Below are 13594 nucleotides of genomic sequence, written 5' to 3' on the forward strand. Positions count from 1 at the left end.
GTTCAATATACACAAATCATTTAACATGAAATACCACATTAATGGAATGAAGGATAAAAATCACCTGATCTTCTCAACACATACAGAAAAAAGTATCTGCCAAAATGTGACACTTTTCATGATTAAAAATTTTCAACAAATTAGGTATACCTCAATGTAATAAAGACCATATATGACAAGCCCATAACTAGCATCATACTCAATGGTAAAAGCTAAAAGTTTTTCCTCCAAACTCAGAAACAAGACAAAGATACCACTCTCACCATTCTTATTCAATATAGTACTAAAAGTCTTAGCTAGAGCAATTAGGCAAGAAAAAGAAATAAAAAGCATCCAAATAGGAAAGAAAAAAGTAAAATGGTCTCTGCTTCCAAATGGTATATGTTTATATACAGAAAACTCTAAGACTCCAACAAAAACCTATTAGAACTAAACAACAAATTCAGTAAATTTTAGGATTCGAAATCAACATACAAAAATGAGTTGCACTTCTATATATTAACAAACTATCTGAAAAAGAAATAAAGAAAACTACCCCTATTTATAGCAGCATCAAAAACATTTAAAAATTTAGGAATAAACTTAACCAAGAAGGTTAAAGATTTGCACACTGAAAACTATAACACAATATGAAAGAAACTGGAGAAGACACAAATATGGAAAGATATTCTGTGCTCATGGATCATAAGAATTAATATTGTTATACTATTCATACTATGCAAAGCCATCTATAGATTCAATGCAACCTCATCAGAATTACAATGGCACTTTCCATGGAAATAGGAAAAAATTGCAAAATTTGTATGGAACCATAAAATACTCCAAATAGTCAAAGAAATTTTTAAAAAGAAGAATAAAGGTGGGAGCACCATACCTCCTCATTTCAAATTATGCTAAAAAGATATAGTAATCAAAATTGTATGGTATTGGCATAAAAACAGATAGCTAAACCAATGGAACAATCAAGAGTCCAAAAGTAAATCCATGCATATACAGTCAAGCATATTTAGAAAAAGAGTCAATATTCAATGGGGAAAGGATAGTCTCGTCAATAAATAGTAGTGGGAAAACTGGATAGCCACATGCAAAAGAATGAAAGTGGACCCCTATTTTACACCACTCATAAAAATTAACTCAAAATGAATTAAATATTTAAAATTAAATATAAGACCTAAAACCACAGAACTCCTAGAGAAAACACAGGGAAAAAGATCTTGGTGTTGGTCTTGGCAATGATTTTTTGAGATGTGATACCAAAAATATAAGCAATAAAAGCAAAAATTAACAAATGAGACTACATCAAATTAAGAAAGCTTCGATACAGTAAAAGAATCAATCAACAAAATGAAGATGCAACCTATGGAATGGGAGAAAACATCTGCAAACCATACATCCAATAAGGGATTAATATCCAAAATACATAAGGAGCTCACACAACTCAATAGCAAAAACTAATAATCCAAGTTAAAATGGGCCTAGGACCTAAACAGACATTTTCCCAAAGAAGACAAATAGCCAAAAGGTACAGGAAACATCAGTAATTATCAGATAAATGCTACAAAATCACAAGGAGCTATTACCTCATACATGTAGTATGGCTATTATCAAAAAGACAAAAGACAGCAAGGAGGTGGAGAAAAGGGGACCCTTGTGTACTGCTGGTGAGAACATAAATTAATACAGCCACCACAGAAAATAGTAAAAAGGTACTTTAAAAAATTAAAAACAGAATAACTATATGATCCAGCAATCTCACGTCTGGTTATACGTTCAAAGGAAATAAAACCACTATTCCAAAGAGATATCTAACTTACAGAATGGGAGAAAACAGTTTCAAATGATGCAACTGACAAGGGTTTAATCTCTAAAATATACAAAAAATTTACACAACTCAACAGCAAAAAAGCCAACAACCTAATGGAAAAATGGGCAGAAGACCTGAATAGATATTTGTCCAAGGAAGGTGTACAGATGTCCAATAAGCACATGAAACAATGCTCGACATCACTGATTAGAGAAATGCAAATCAAATCTACCATGAGGTACCACCTCATACCAGTCAGAATGGCCATCATTAATAAGTCCAAGGGAGGGAGGGAGAGGGATCTGGAGCTTGGGGTTATCAGATACAACTTAGAATAGATTTACAAGGAGATCCTGCTGAGTAGCATTGAGAACTATGTCTAGATACTCATGTTGCAACAGAACAAAGGGTGGAGGGAAAAATGTATACATGTAAGGATAACTTGATCCCCTTGCTGTACAGTGGGAAAATAAAATAAAATAAAATAAAAAGAAAATCTTACTACAAAAAAAAAAAAAGGCCACAAATAACAAACGCTGGAGGGGGTGTGGAGAAAAGGGAACCCTCTTGCACTGTTGGTGGGAATGTACAACCTGATACAAGCTGTTACAACCACTATGGAAAACAGTATGGAGGTACCTCAGAAAACTAAATATGGAACTACCACATGACCCAGCCATCCCACTCTTGGGCATATATACAGACAAAACTTTCCTTGAAAAAGACACCTGCACCCTCATGTTCATTGCAGCACTATTCACAATAGCCAAGACATGGAAACAACCCAAATGTCCATTGACAGATAATTGGATTAGGAGATGTAGTATATATACCCAATGGCATACTACTCAGCAATAAAAAAGAACAAAATAATGCCATTTGCAGCAACATGAATGGAACTAGATACTCTCATACTGAATGAAGTCAGAAAGAGAAAGATAAATACCATATGATTATCACTTTTATCTGGAATGTAATATATGGCACAAATGAACCTTTCCACAGAAAAGAAAATCATGAACTTGGAGAACAGACTTGTGGTTGCCAAAAGGGAGGGGGAGGGAGTGGGATGGCTTGGGAACTTGGGGTTAATAAATGCAGACTATTGCCTTTGGAATGTATAAGTAATGAGATCCTGCTGTATAGCATTGGGAACTATGTCTAGTCACTTATGATGGAGCATCATAATTTGAGAAAAAAGAATGTATACATGTATGTGTAACTGGGTCACCATACTGTACAGCAAAAAATTGACAGAATACTGTAAACCAGTTATAATGGAAAAAAATTAAAATATTTTAAAAAAACAAAGAGGTATCTGCACCATCTTTATTAAACATTATAGACAATGGCCAAGGCATGGAAACAACTTGGGTACAATGACAGATGAATGAATAAAGAAAATGTGATTATATATACACACACACATACAAATAAAATATATATATGTGGAATGTTACTCAGCCATAAAAAAAGGAAATCCTGCCATTTGTGATGATATGGATGGACCTTGAAGGAATTACACTAAAACAGAGAAAGATAATACTGTTATAATCTCACTTATATGTAAAATTTAAAAAAAAAAAAGATGAACTCATAGAAACAGCTAGTATAATGGTGGCCGTGGCTTCCAGGGGCTGGAGGGTAGAGGAAATAAGGAGATGTTGGTCAGTGGGTACAAACTTCCAGTTAAAAGATAAGTAAGTTCTGGGGATCTAATATAAAGCATGGTGAATATGATAATACTGTATTATATACTTGAAAGTTGTTAAAAGAAAATCTAAATATTCTCACTACAAAAAAAACACAGTAGTTAAGTGATCGATGTGTTACCTAAACTTACTGTGGTAATCATTTCACAATATACATATATATTAAATCATCATGTTGTACAGCTCAGACTTTATATAAGTTATATGTCAATTATACCTCACTAAAGCTGGGAGAAGAAGTAAGATAAATAAAAATTAAAAAATAGATACTGCTCTTGTCCAATTATGTTAAAAATAAAAATATTTCCATTTTCTCAATTAAGACAAATTATAAAGCTATATAATGTGTTCAAAGTTCCTCACCTTTGTTTCACTGTATTCACTAATTTCATTTAGTCTCCAAAACCAGGTGATTTTACACATAATAAAAAAAGCCCACACAAATATTAGTATTTAACCCCCCCACTAAATTAGCACTCTGAAAAATGGTTTGATATAAAATACCGTTCAAAAGTCAATAGTCCAAATGTTTCATGAGCTATTTGTACAGCTAACTATTCCAATTGTTTGACTATAACAATTCAGTCATTAAAAAAAAATGACTGAAACATTCTGCCTTATAATCACTACTGATAGATTCTAAGGACATATTTAAACATATCCAAGGTTGGATAGAGATTTATAACAAATTGGTAGGCCAACAATGACACCCAAAGAGTCCAAAACATTGAAATTACCTTAAAAAAAATTTGTGCACAAAGTTTCTATTACAAACCATATCTTATTAATACTATCTTTAGAACTGATAAGCTTAAATTAATATACTTGTCTTTTTCAATAGTTTCTTGATAAATAGTAAACTGGTCCTGCATATAGTCTTCATGTTTGTAAAATACATCACATGTTGGCTTCCAGCTATGGAAAAAAATATCGTAATTAGCATCTCAGAATGATAAACAAATTGAAAATAAAAATGAATGTAACCATTTAAAGATAAATCTTTCTCTTCCCTAAAAAAAAATCTTACATCAAGAAAAAAATTCTCATTTCCCATTACACAACAATCATTCATGCATTCATATACATGTTCAAGTATCAATAGCCATTAATTTTTACGTAAAACCTATTTTAGAACCATGACTAGGGCAGGAACAAATGCGACATGGCTGAAGTGTATATTACAATGGAGGTAACTGCAATTTCTGAAATATACTCTGCAATCTGCAATATCAGGCATTCTTTTTTAATTATAGTTCTAAGATCTTAGGTAAGAAATTGTTTTGGAGAAAAATTTAAGGAACTAGGATAAGAGGGCTTTTTTCCTCCTCTGAAATTTTTCTTCCCCTTTTTCAGCAGTCCCTTGGCATATGGAAGTTCCCAGGCCAGGGATCTAATATGAGCCACATCTATGCCATAACTTCGGCAATGCAAGATCCCTAACCCACTGTGCTGGCAGGGATTGAACCAGCAACACAGACAAGCTGGATCGTTGACCTACTGAGTGACAGAGGAAACTCCTCTCCTTTGAAATCTAAAAAGTCAGATTTTACACCCTCCTGAAACTTAAAGAAAGAAACTAGACCAAAAATGAATCATAAAGTCAGATAGTAAGAAAAAATGGAGTTCCCATTGTGGCTTAGCGGTAATGAATGTAACTAGTATTCATGAAGATGTGAGCTTGATCCCTGGCCTTGCTCAGTGGGTTAAGGATCCGGCTTTGCCATGAGTTATGGTGTAGGTGGTAGACATGTCTTGGATCCTGAGTTGCTGTTGCTATGGCCATGGCATAGGCCAGCAGCTGCAGCACCTATTCAACCCCTAACTTGGGAACTTCCATATGCCATGGGTGCAGCCCTAAATAGCAAAAAAAAAAAAAAAAAAAAAAAAAAAATCGGATAGTAAGAATACAATGAATACTCAACTTCTACACTTGCTTTATTACATGACTAGAAAAATGTTACCAATATGAAAAATCTAAAACTAGCACATACCATGGCAGCTTTCATTCTAAGTATTAAATATTTAAATATTTCCTCTAGATCTTTTTTCTGATCTTTATTTTTTCAGATTCCAAAAATACACATACCCACTTTGGAAGCACAGAAAAGTATATATAAGAAAATAATTATCAAGAGTTCCCTTCATGGCTCAGTGATTAACAAATCCAACTAGGATCCATGAGGTCGTGGGTTCGATCCGTGGCCTTGCTCAGTGGGTTAACGATCCAGAGTTGCTGTGGTTGTGGTGTAGGCCAGCAGCTACGGCTCCGATTAGACCCCTAGCCTGGGAACCTCCACATGCACCGGTGCAGCCCTAAAAAAAAAAAAAAAAAAAAGAAAGAAAGAAAAGAATTATTGTCCATGTTCTCAACACTGAATAATAACTACTAAAGTTGCTTTAATAAATTTTCTAGATTTACTGTAAGTATATAATTTAACATATTTGAGATCATATTCACATATAACAACATATCTTCCTTCATCACTTTCTTTTAAACTATACACATGTTCTTTGTCACTAAGAACTCATTGTAAAGGTTTTAATAAATACAACATATTATATAATTTATCTAATCATTCCAATATTGTTGCCCATTTTGATTAGCATGCTTATGCTCATACTTGTCTGAGTTTCTAATCATTTCCTTAGACAATATTCCCCAAAACAGAATTATAAGGTCAAAGGTTTTACATATATATATAAATATATATATATTTATATTTATATATATATTCTGAATATTTTAAAAATTCCATAAAAAACACATGTTCACTAAAAAGATACTGCAAGCATTCTGATGTACATATTTCTAGAGTTTTTCTAATTATATATAAATACTCAATTACTAAATTGGATTCATACTAAAAATGTTTTGTTCAATTTGTAATGTACTGAAAACACCTTTCCATGTCAATAACTATTCATTTACATCATAAATTAGTGGGCCACCCACTGTTTATTCATATGGAAAACAAAAATTCATTTAAACAATCACCTAAGAGTTCCCATAGTGCAGTGGTTAATGAATCCGACTAGGAACTATGAGGTTGCAGGTTCGGTCCCTGGCCTTGCTCAGTGGGTTAAGGATTCGGCGTTGCCGTGGGCTGTGGTGTAGGTTGCAGACGCGGTTTGGATCTCGTATTGCTGTGGCTCTGGCATAGGCTGGTGGCTACAGCTCCGATTAGACACCTAGCCTGGGAATCTCCATATGCCGTGGGAGCAGCCCAAGAAATAGCAACAAAAAAAAAAAAAAAAAATCACCTAATGTTAAACATTTTGGTTGTTTCCAATGTTTTTCTATCATAAAAAAGGTTGAAGTAAACACCTTGTTGTACTTTACATCTTTGAGAAACTGCCTAGTCATTTCTTTATGAAAAATTCTCAGAAATGGAACCATTCAATCAAGTTATGCTTATTTTTAAAGTTTAAAAGTATATTAATATGCCATCCGAAAGGTATGTATGGGTGTACATTCCTACAGTGTGTCAGAGAGGTGATTTTATTTCCTGGCCAATACTATTATCTTTCTTCAAATTTCTGCAAAATTTAAAGGTGAAAAAAATACATAGTATGTTATTATTGCTTTAATTTGAATGTCTTTATTAGTAAGATTGAGCATTTGGTCACAAGTTTATTAGACAGATATTTCTTCATTTTGGTATTTACTTTACCTTTTTTTTTGTCTTTTTAGGGCCATACCTGAGGCATATGGAGGTTCCCAGGCTAGGGGTCAAATCAGAGCTGTAGCTGCCTGCCTGGCCTACACCACAGCCACAGGGAGGCGGGATCCAAGCCTTATCTGCAATCTACACCGCAGCTCACGGCAATGCTGGATCCTTAACCCACTGAGCGAGGCCAGGGATCGAAACTGCGTCCTCAGGGATGCTAGTTGGGTTTGTTAACCACTGAGCTATCATGGGAACTTCCTGTGCCCATGTTTCTAATGGGGTTTTGGCTCTTCCTTACTAATTTCCTCAACCACTTTATTTTTAAATTAACCCTTCTTTGACATTTTCCTACCTTATCCTTTTGCTCTTTATATCACTTTGAGGTGTTTTTCTTTCTTTTTTTTTTTTTTTTTTTTTGTCTTTTTGTCATTTTCTTGACCTGCTCCCACGGCATATGGAGGTTCCTAGGCTAGGGGTCGAATCAGAGCTGTAGCCACCAGCCTACACCAGAGCCACAGCAATGCGAGATCCAAGCTGCGACTGTGACCCACACCACAGCTCGTGGCAATGCCCAATCCTTAACCCACTGAGCAAGGCCAGGGATCGAACCCAAAACCTCATGGTTCCTAGTCAGATTCGTTAACCACTGAGCCAGGACGGGAACTCCTGAGGTGTTTTTCTTTTTAATTTGTATGTGTCATATTTATCCATTCTTTCCTATGTGTTTTCCACCTCTGATGACATACTTAGAAAGGCCTTCTTCTCTCAGATAGTCACCTATATTTTCTTCTAAATACTTTCATGAATTCATACTTCACATTTAAATCTCTTAATGAGCATGCTGAAATCATGAACTAGAGTTATTCACACATTAAAAAGAAATAGATCCTACTAACTGTCCTCAGAACCCAGCAGAGAATAAGCTTGTATAACATACATCTTGGACACAGCTGTTTCTAAAAAGAAACTACCAGTATCTTTCCACCCATATTACAGCCAACTGAGGGAAACCACTGGTAAAATCTACTACAATAAATCTAAATCAAAGTAAAAGTTCAACAATATGTAGCTTTTTTATCATATTACCAAAAAGTAAACATTAATAATTTTAGTATTAACAAAAGTGTAAGGAAATAGAAACTCTCATATATTGTTGGTTAAAATACAAATTAGTATAATTTTTCAGAGAGCAGTTTGGCATTATCTATCAAATATTTAAACATACATACTCTTTGATCTAGCAATTTAACTTCTAGGAGTTCATTCTAGAGCTACAGGTCTAGAAGTGCAGAAGGATACCTGTATATGTTGCTTTCAATAGGAAAAAACTAGAAATAACCTGAATGTTTAATAATAGGAAAATGGTTAAAAAACTTAGGATACATCAATACTATAAAGCACTATGGAGCTGTTAAAAAATAAAGAATGAAAACTATACATAGTCATGACATGTATAGCACCATTTATGTTACATATTGTTAAATTTTAAAAAGTTGAAGAATTATCATGGCTCAGCAGAAACGAACTTGTCTGGTATCCATAAGGAACATGGGCCTTGTTCCATAGGTTGAGGAACAGGCGTTGCCTTGAGCTGTGGTGTGGGTGGCCAATGCTGCTCAGATCTGGGATTGCTATGGCTGTGGTGTAGGCCAGCGGCTACAGCTCTGATTTGACCTCTAGCCTGGGAACTTCCATGTGCTGCAGGTGTGGCCCTAAAAAGATAAAAAAATGAATAAGTATGGTATGATCGCATTTTTTAAAAAATGAAAAATAGATATACAGATATATATGTATAAAAGCATATGTAACAATGATGATGAATATGTATTTCAGAAGGTCCGAAATGGTATTCACTGTTAAGGGTGACTGCCTATAAGGAAGAGAGCAGGGTGGCATGGGGAATGCAGGTAAGGAGAAACTTTTTACACCATACATTAGTATGTCTTTGAATTTTTATGTTAAGTATATATTTTTTTCTTTTTACAGCCCCACCTGCAGTGTATGTAAGTTCCCAGGCCAAGGGTCTAATCAGAGGTGCACTTGCAGCCTACACCACAGCCACAGCAACACCAGATATGAGCTGCACCTCCAACCTATGCCACAGCTTACAGCAACATCTTAACCCACTGAGCAAGGGCAGGGATAGAACCTGCATCCTCACAGAGACAGCTTGGGGTCCTTAACCCACAGAGCCACAACAGGAATTTTAAAACCAGTATTAAAAAAGTAATGAGGGAAAACCAAAAAAGCTTATGAATTTTTAAATAACATTTAAAAACAAATATAATTCTTGGAAGTACAGTACTAAATAAAAACACAATGGTTCACATAAAATTAAATACAGAAAACTAACATATTTTATTTTTGTAAGTACCTGTCCATACAATTACATTCCATTAACAAGCCTTTGTTTCAAAATGTTTTGTCTTATAATAGTTGTAACTACCAGAATTCAAAACCTGAAGCTATATTGAAAGAATTCTTAACATATTGAATATTTTTATTTTGAAAAGCTATGAATTTTAGGCTAGGGTCCCTTAGACAAAAATAAGATCTTGAAAATTCAAAGATGGAAATTATTTCAAATTTATTTATTTAAAAGAATTTTCTATTCTGTGCCTAGATTATTCAAAATACTGTATTGAGACTAATTGGATCTGAATTCAAGAGATCTTACAGCACTTCTATTTTTCTTTTGAAACTTCTGTGATCCCTTTTACAGTGGTATATAACAAGGAAATTGAAGATTTGATTCATCATTTTCCTAACATAAAATACTACTTTAAAGCAAATGTCTTCCACTATAAATTCAAAAACCTTGAATGAAAGAATTTAATGACAATTTTTGAAAGTTTCTTTAAAATACTCACTTACTACAGCTGTCTTTGATCTCCTTACTATGTCTACAGTAATGACCTATTTCCTCATCTGTTGTATTTATAGCTTCGTGTATTTTACAAATGGTCGCTTTATTTTCTTTAATATCTTCAAAGCATTCTGGGAAAAGACAATATTTATTTTCTTAAAAAGAAATCATAAATTCAAAATAAACAAATACAGTAGAAACAAGGTGTGGCAACTGACTTAAAAAAAAAAAAAGAAGAAGAAGGACCAGAGAATGGAGAGGAAGAGAAGTTTGAGATAGGAAGTGCACTATGCTAAAAAGCCCAGGACCAGAGTTAGGCTTCCTCTTAGACCCAGAAGCTACAAATTTGCATTTGGGATTTAAGAGAAATAAATCTCCCCTGTCCCTCATCTTTAATGTAAGAGGGCTGGATTAGGTAATATCTAAGATCAGTGATATCTTACAAAGCTATGAATTTATGTAAACATTTACTCATATAATACTACCTTAAGAGTTTTGTTTTTCACAAATATGAAATTTCTATTCATCAATTTCATGACATTATTTAATGCACCTTCAACTCATTTCCTTGTTACTAGTGAGTAAATATAAGATATACTTTCTTTAAAAGATTAAAATAAATCATTTAAATTCTAAATTCTTTTTGTTGCAGAAAAGATAACTTGTCTACCTTTCAGAACTATTAAAAAATTAATTATTATATTTGCTTTTGTTAGTTTTTATGTAGGATCTTAAAATACTATATTTATGTCCTTTGCTTTGCCATTCCATTCATAATATTCAGAATTAGCATTCCTGAAAATGTGGCATCTATTAATCTGGCCTCTGACTTTTGATGATTTATAAAAATATTTGCAATTTTTCAGTCAAATATTTGAAATAACCTGTGTTATCTGAGAAAAATAATAATTTCAATTGTATTTAACTAAGGGTCATTTCTGTTTAAAACAATCCTTAAACACAAAATAATTAAATGCTGAATACAGAAATTTATTATTGAAAAAGTGTAGTTAAATAGCTCGTTATCAGTCACTAAACAAAACCAGGAAAAAAATTATGCCAACTGTAAGTTACCCTAAACAAGGTAACTGCACAGTATTTTACATTCCATAAAAATTAAAAAATAAAAATATCTGTCATGCAAAACTACTTACTATTAATTCGTTGAATTATATCTTCTTTAGTACTTATATCTTGCTCATACTGGAAAACTAAAATAAATAATTCTTTTGTGATTTCATTTCATTGTTAAAATGTCAAATAACAATATAAATAGTTACCTGTTTATTTTCATTTTATACCTACCAAATTCTAACAAAAGTCTGTCCAAACTGACAAACAGGCTGTCATTCATCCTGGATACTTTGCTAAAAAAAAGAATAATAATAATAAGCAAGGATTTTCTATAAACAACCTTTTCACAGAGCATTATTACAGAAAAACGTGAGTGGAGCAAAAGACTGAGGAGGGAAAAGACCCCTTCATTCCAGTACTGGGCAGAGCCCCAGCAGGTACGTAAAAAATGAACGTCATTACATATATTTAATTATAGATATTAAATACATAAATTAAGTAAACGAATGTAGTTATATATTAAATATATATAATTTTATATCATAAAATAAATTGAATATCGTTGCATGACTGAAACTTCATAATTGTTTATACATAGTAATCCACAGACACCCAGATTTCTCAAAAGTATATGCTCTTTAAAATAAACAACTCTCTCAACACGTCCTTTCTCTGCGTGTTATCACTACGGGTAGCAAGATTTTTAAAGTCTTTCACCAACAGCGAGGTAAAACAACCTGCGGGAACTGAGCAACTTTACACTCGGTATTTTACCGAGAGTCCACAAATTGGAAGTATTCCCAGAACTACCAAGTCGCATTTTAAAGATAACGCCTGAGGCGGGGTTCGGCTCTCTAGTGGGCACACTGAGAAAACTACTCTGCCCGCGCGTTTTGAAGCGGGAAGTTCACTCGCCGACTCCCTCCACAGCCCACTCGCTTCTCCTCCCCGAGTCCGCCCCCGATACCCGCCTTCGGGCGGCAGTGCCGTCCAGAGCAAGGCCACACGCCAGGAAACCCCCAGAACGCGACCTCTGGGGACAGGGCCCGCCGGGCCCCCGACCCCTCAGGGCTGCCTGCCCAGCGAATAACCGCCACGCGCAATTCCTTCCACCCACCTCAGTCCCTCTCCCCCGTTCCCCCCAGGACCCGAAGGCTCACGCCCTTCCTTCCCCCGACCCAGACGCTACCCAAGGTCGCGAGGGCCGCGGACGTGACAGGAGATACCCTAGGAGGGCTGGCGCTCCGCCTCAGCCCCACTCAGCCCAACCCGTCTGCGCGAGGCCCACGGCGGGAGCAGCAAATCGCGCTGAGGCGCGAGATCGAAATCCCCGCGAGACTCACCCGGCTGCGCTCACGCCTTCCTCACCCCCACCCGCCGCCCGCGGGGCGAGAACCCGATCTCCTACCGCCTTCGGAAAGTGCACCGGGCGCGGAAGCTCTCGACCCAGGGTTAGGGAACTTGTCCGGGGTGGGTTTTTTTTTTTAAGACTATCCGTTCCGCAGGTAAAAATAACAGGTTAAAAAATATTTTGGAAAACAGCAATGAAACTGATACTAACTTTAACAGGATAACATAAATCACCAGAATCAACTCTCAAGATTCAATTTCTCATTTAGCATTTTTCAAAACGTCTTGAAAAGCAAGTATAAGAATGCAAATACATTTCATTCAACAAATATTTTGAGTGACTAGTCTGTTTAGTTCAAATAAAGTGCACATTAATTTTTTCTGTCCAAAATGCTATCGTTGGACACTTTATGCTCTTAGATTTTGCATATCCAAAGTGAAAGAGTTCACTTTGTGATTTATAAATTATTTATAGTTTATAATTTGCTCACAATAATTTAAACAAATCATTCCCCCAAACTGCCTTCATTATTGGTATATTTCTGGTAAAAATGTGTTTAATAGTAAATGATGTAAATTATTGCCCAAATTCCCAACAATCTAAGTTGTTTCACAGATTATGAAGATGAAAAAGATACCTACACCGGTGTTTCTTAAGTACTTCAGATGATATTTGAATAACCAATTTTATTACAATGTTATGTAATGTTGTTCATGAGTGTTAAAGACAGTCAACAATGATAATTCAGTGTAAGTCTGATGATGTAAAAAATCAAGCAGCTTTATTCCTATACTTGTTTATATTTATTAACTACCCATTTTTTAGGAAGGCATGAAAGAATGGATATGAAGGCTAAATTATCAATAACCTTGCTGGCACTACTTTGCTATTACTGCTAAGAAAATTTGACAGGTCAAAGAGTGACCCACTTTAACTTAACAGTAGATTTTTTAATGTAAAATTGTGGAAACCTAGAAACACCACCTTACTGAAACCTGGAAATCAATTTATTCACATTTATATTCGGATGTATGCATATCCTAATTACTCTCAAAAAAAATACACTTGAGTTCTACCAACTCCACTACCCCCATCCCATTCCAAAAGTCCCTTCTGGAA

The 13594-nt window shown here is 34.8% G+C and overlaps 1 protein-coding gene across 18 annotated transcripts in view; it reads right to left on the reverse strand.

Moving 5' to 3' along the window:
- C1H14orf39 (chromosome 1 C14orf39 homolog) overlaps positions 1-12737 on the reverse strand; it is a 141738-nt gene extending 129001 nt beyond the window's left edge. For 8 of the 18 annotated variants that reach the window (XM_021062402.1, XM_021062391.1, XM_021062380.1 and 5 more), the window contains exons 1-5: positions 12314-12454; positions 11356-11417; positions 11205-11276; positions 10055-10181; positions 4342-4431 (exon numbers count right to left, since the gene is read on the reverse strand). In XM_021062402.1, the coding sequence (XP_020918061.1) occupies positions 4342-4431; positions 10055-10181; positions 11205-11276; positions 11356-11404 (338 nt within the window). In that variant the 5' untranslated portion in view covers positions 11405-11417; positions 12314-12454. The other 10 variants (XM_005660019.3, XM_005660015.3, XR_002335522.1 and 7 more) reach the window with 9 other exon arrangements.

Source organism: Sus scrofa, chromosome 1 (assembly GCF_000003025.6).
Source record: "Sus scrofa isolate TJ Tabasco breed Duroc chromosome 1, Sscrofa11.1, whole genome shotgun sequence".
Taxonomy (NCBI): domain Eukaryota; kingdom Metazoa; phylum Chordata; class Mammalia; order Artiodactyla; family Suidae; genus Sus; species Sus scrofa.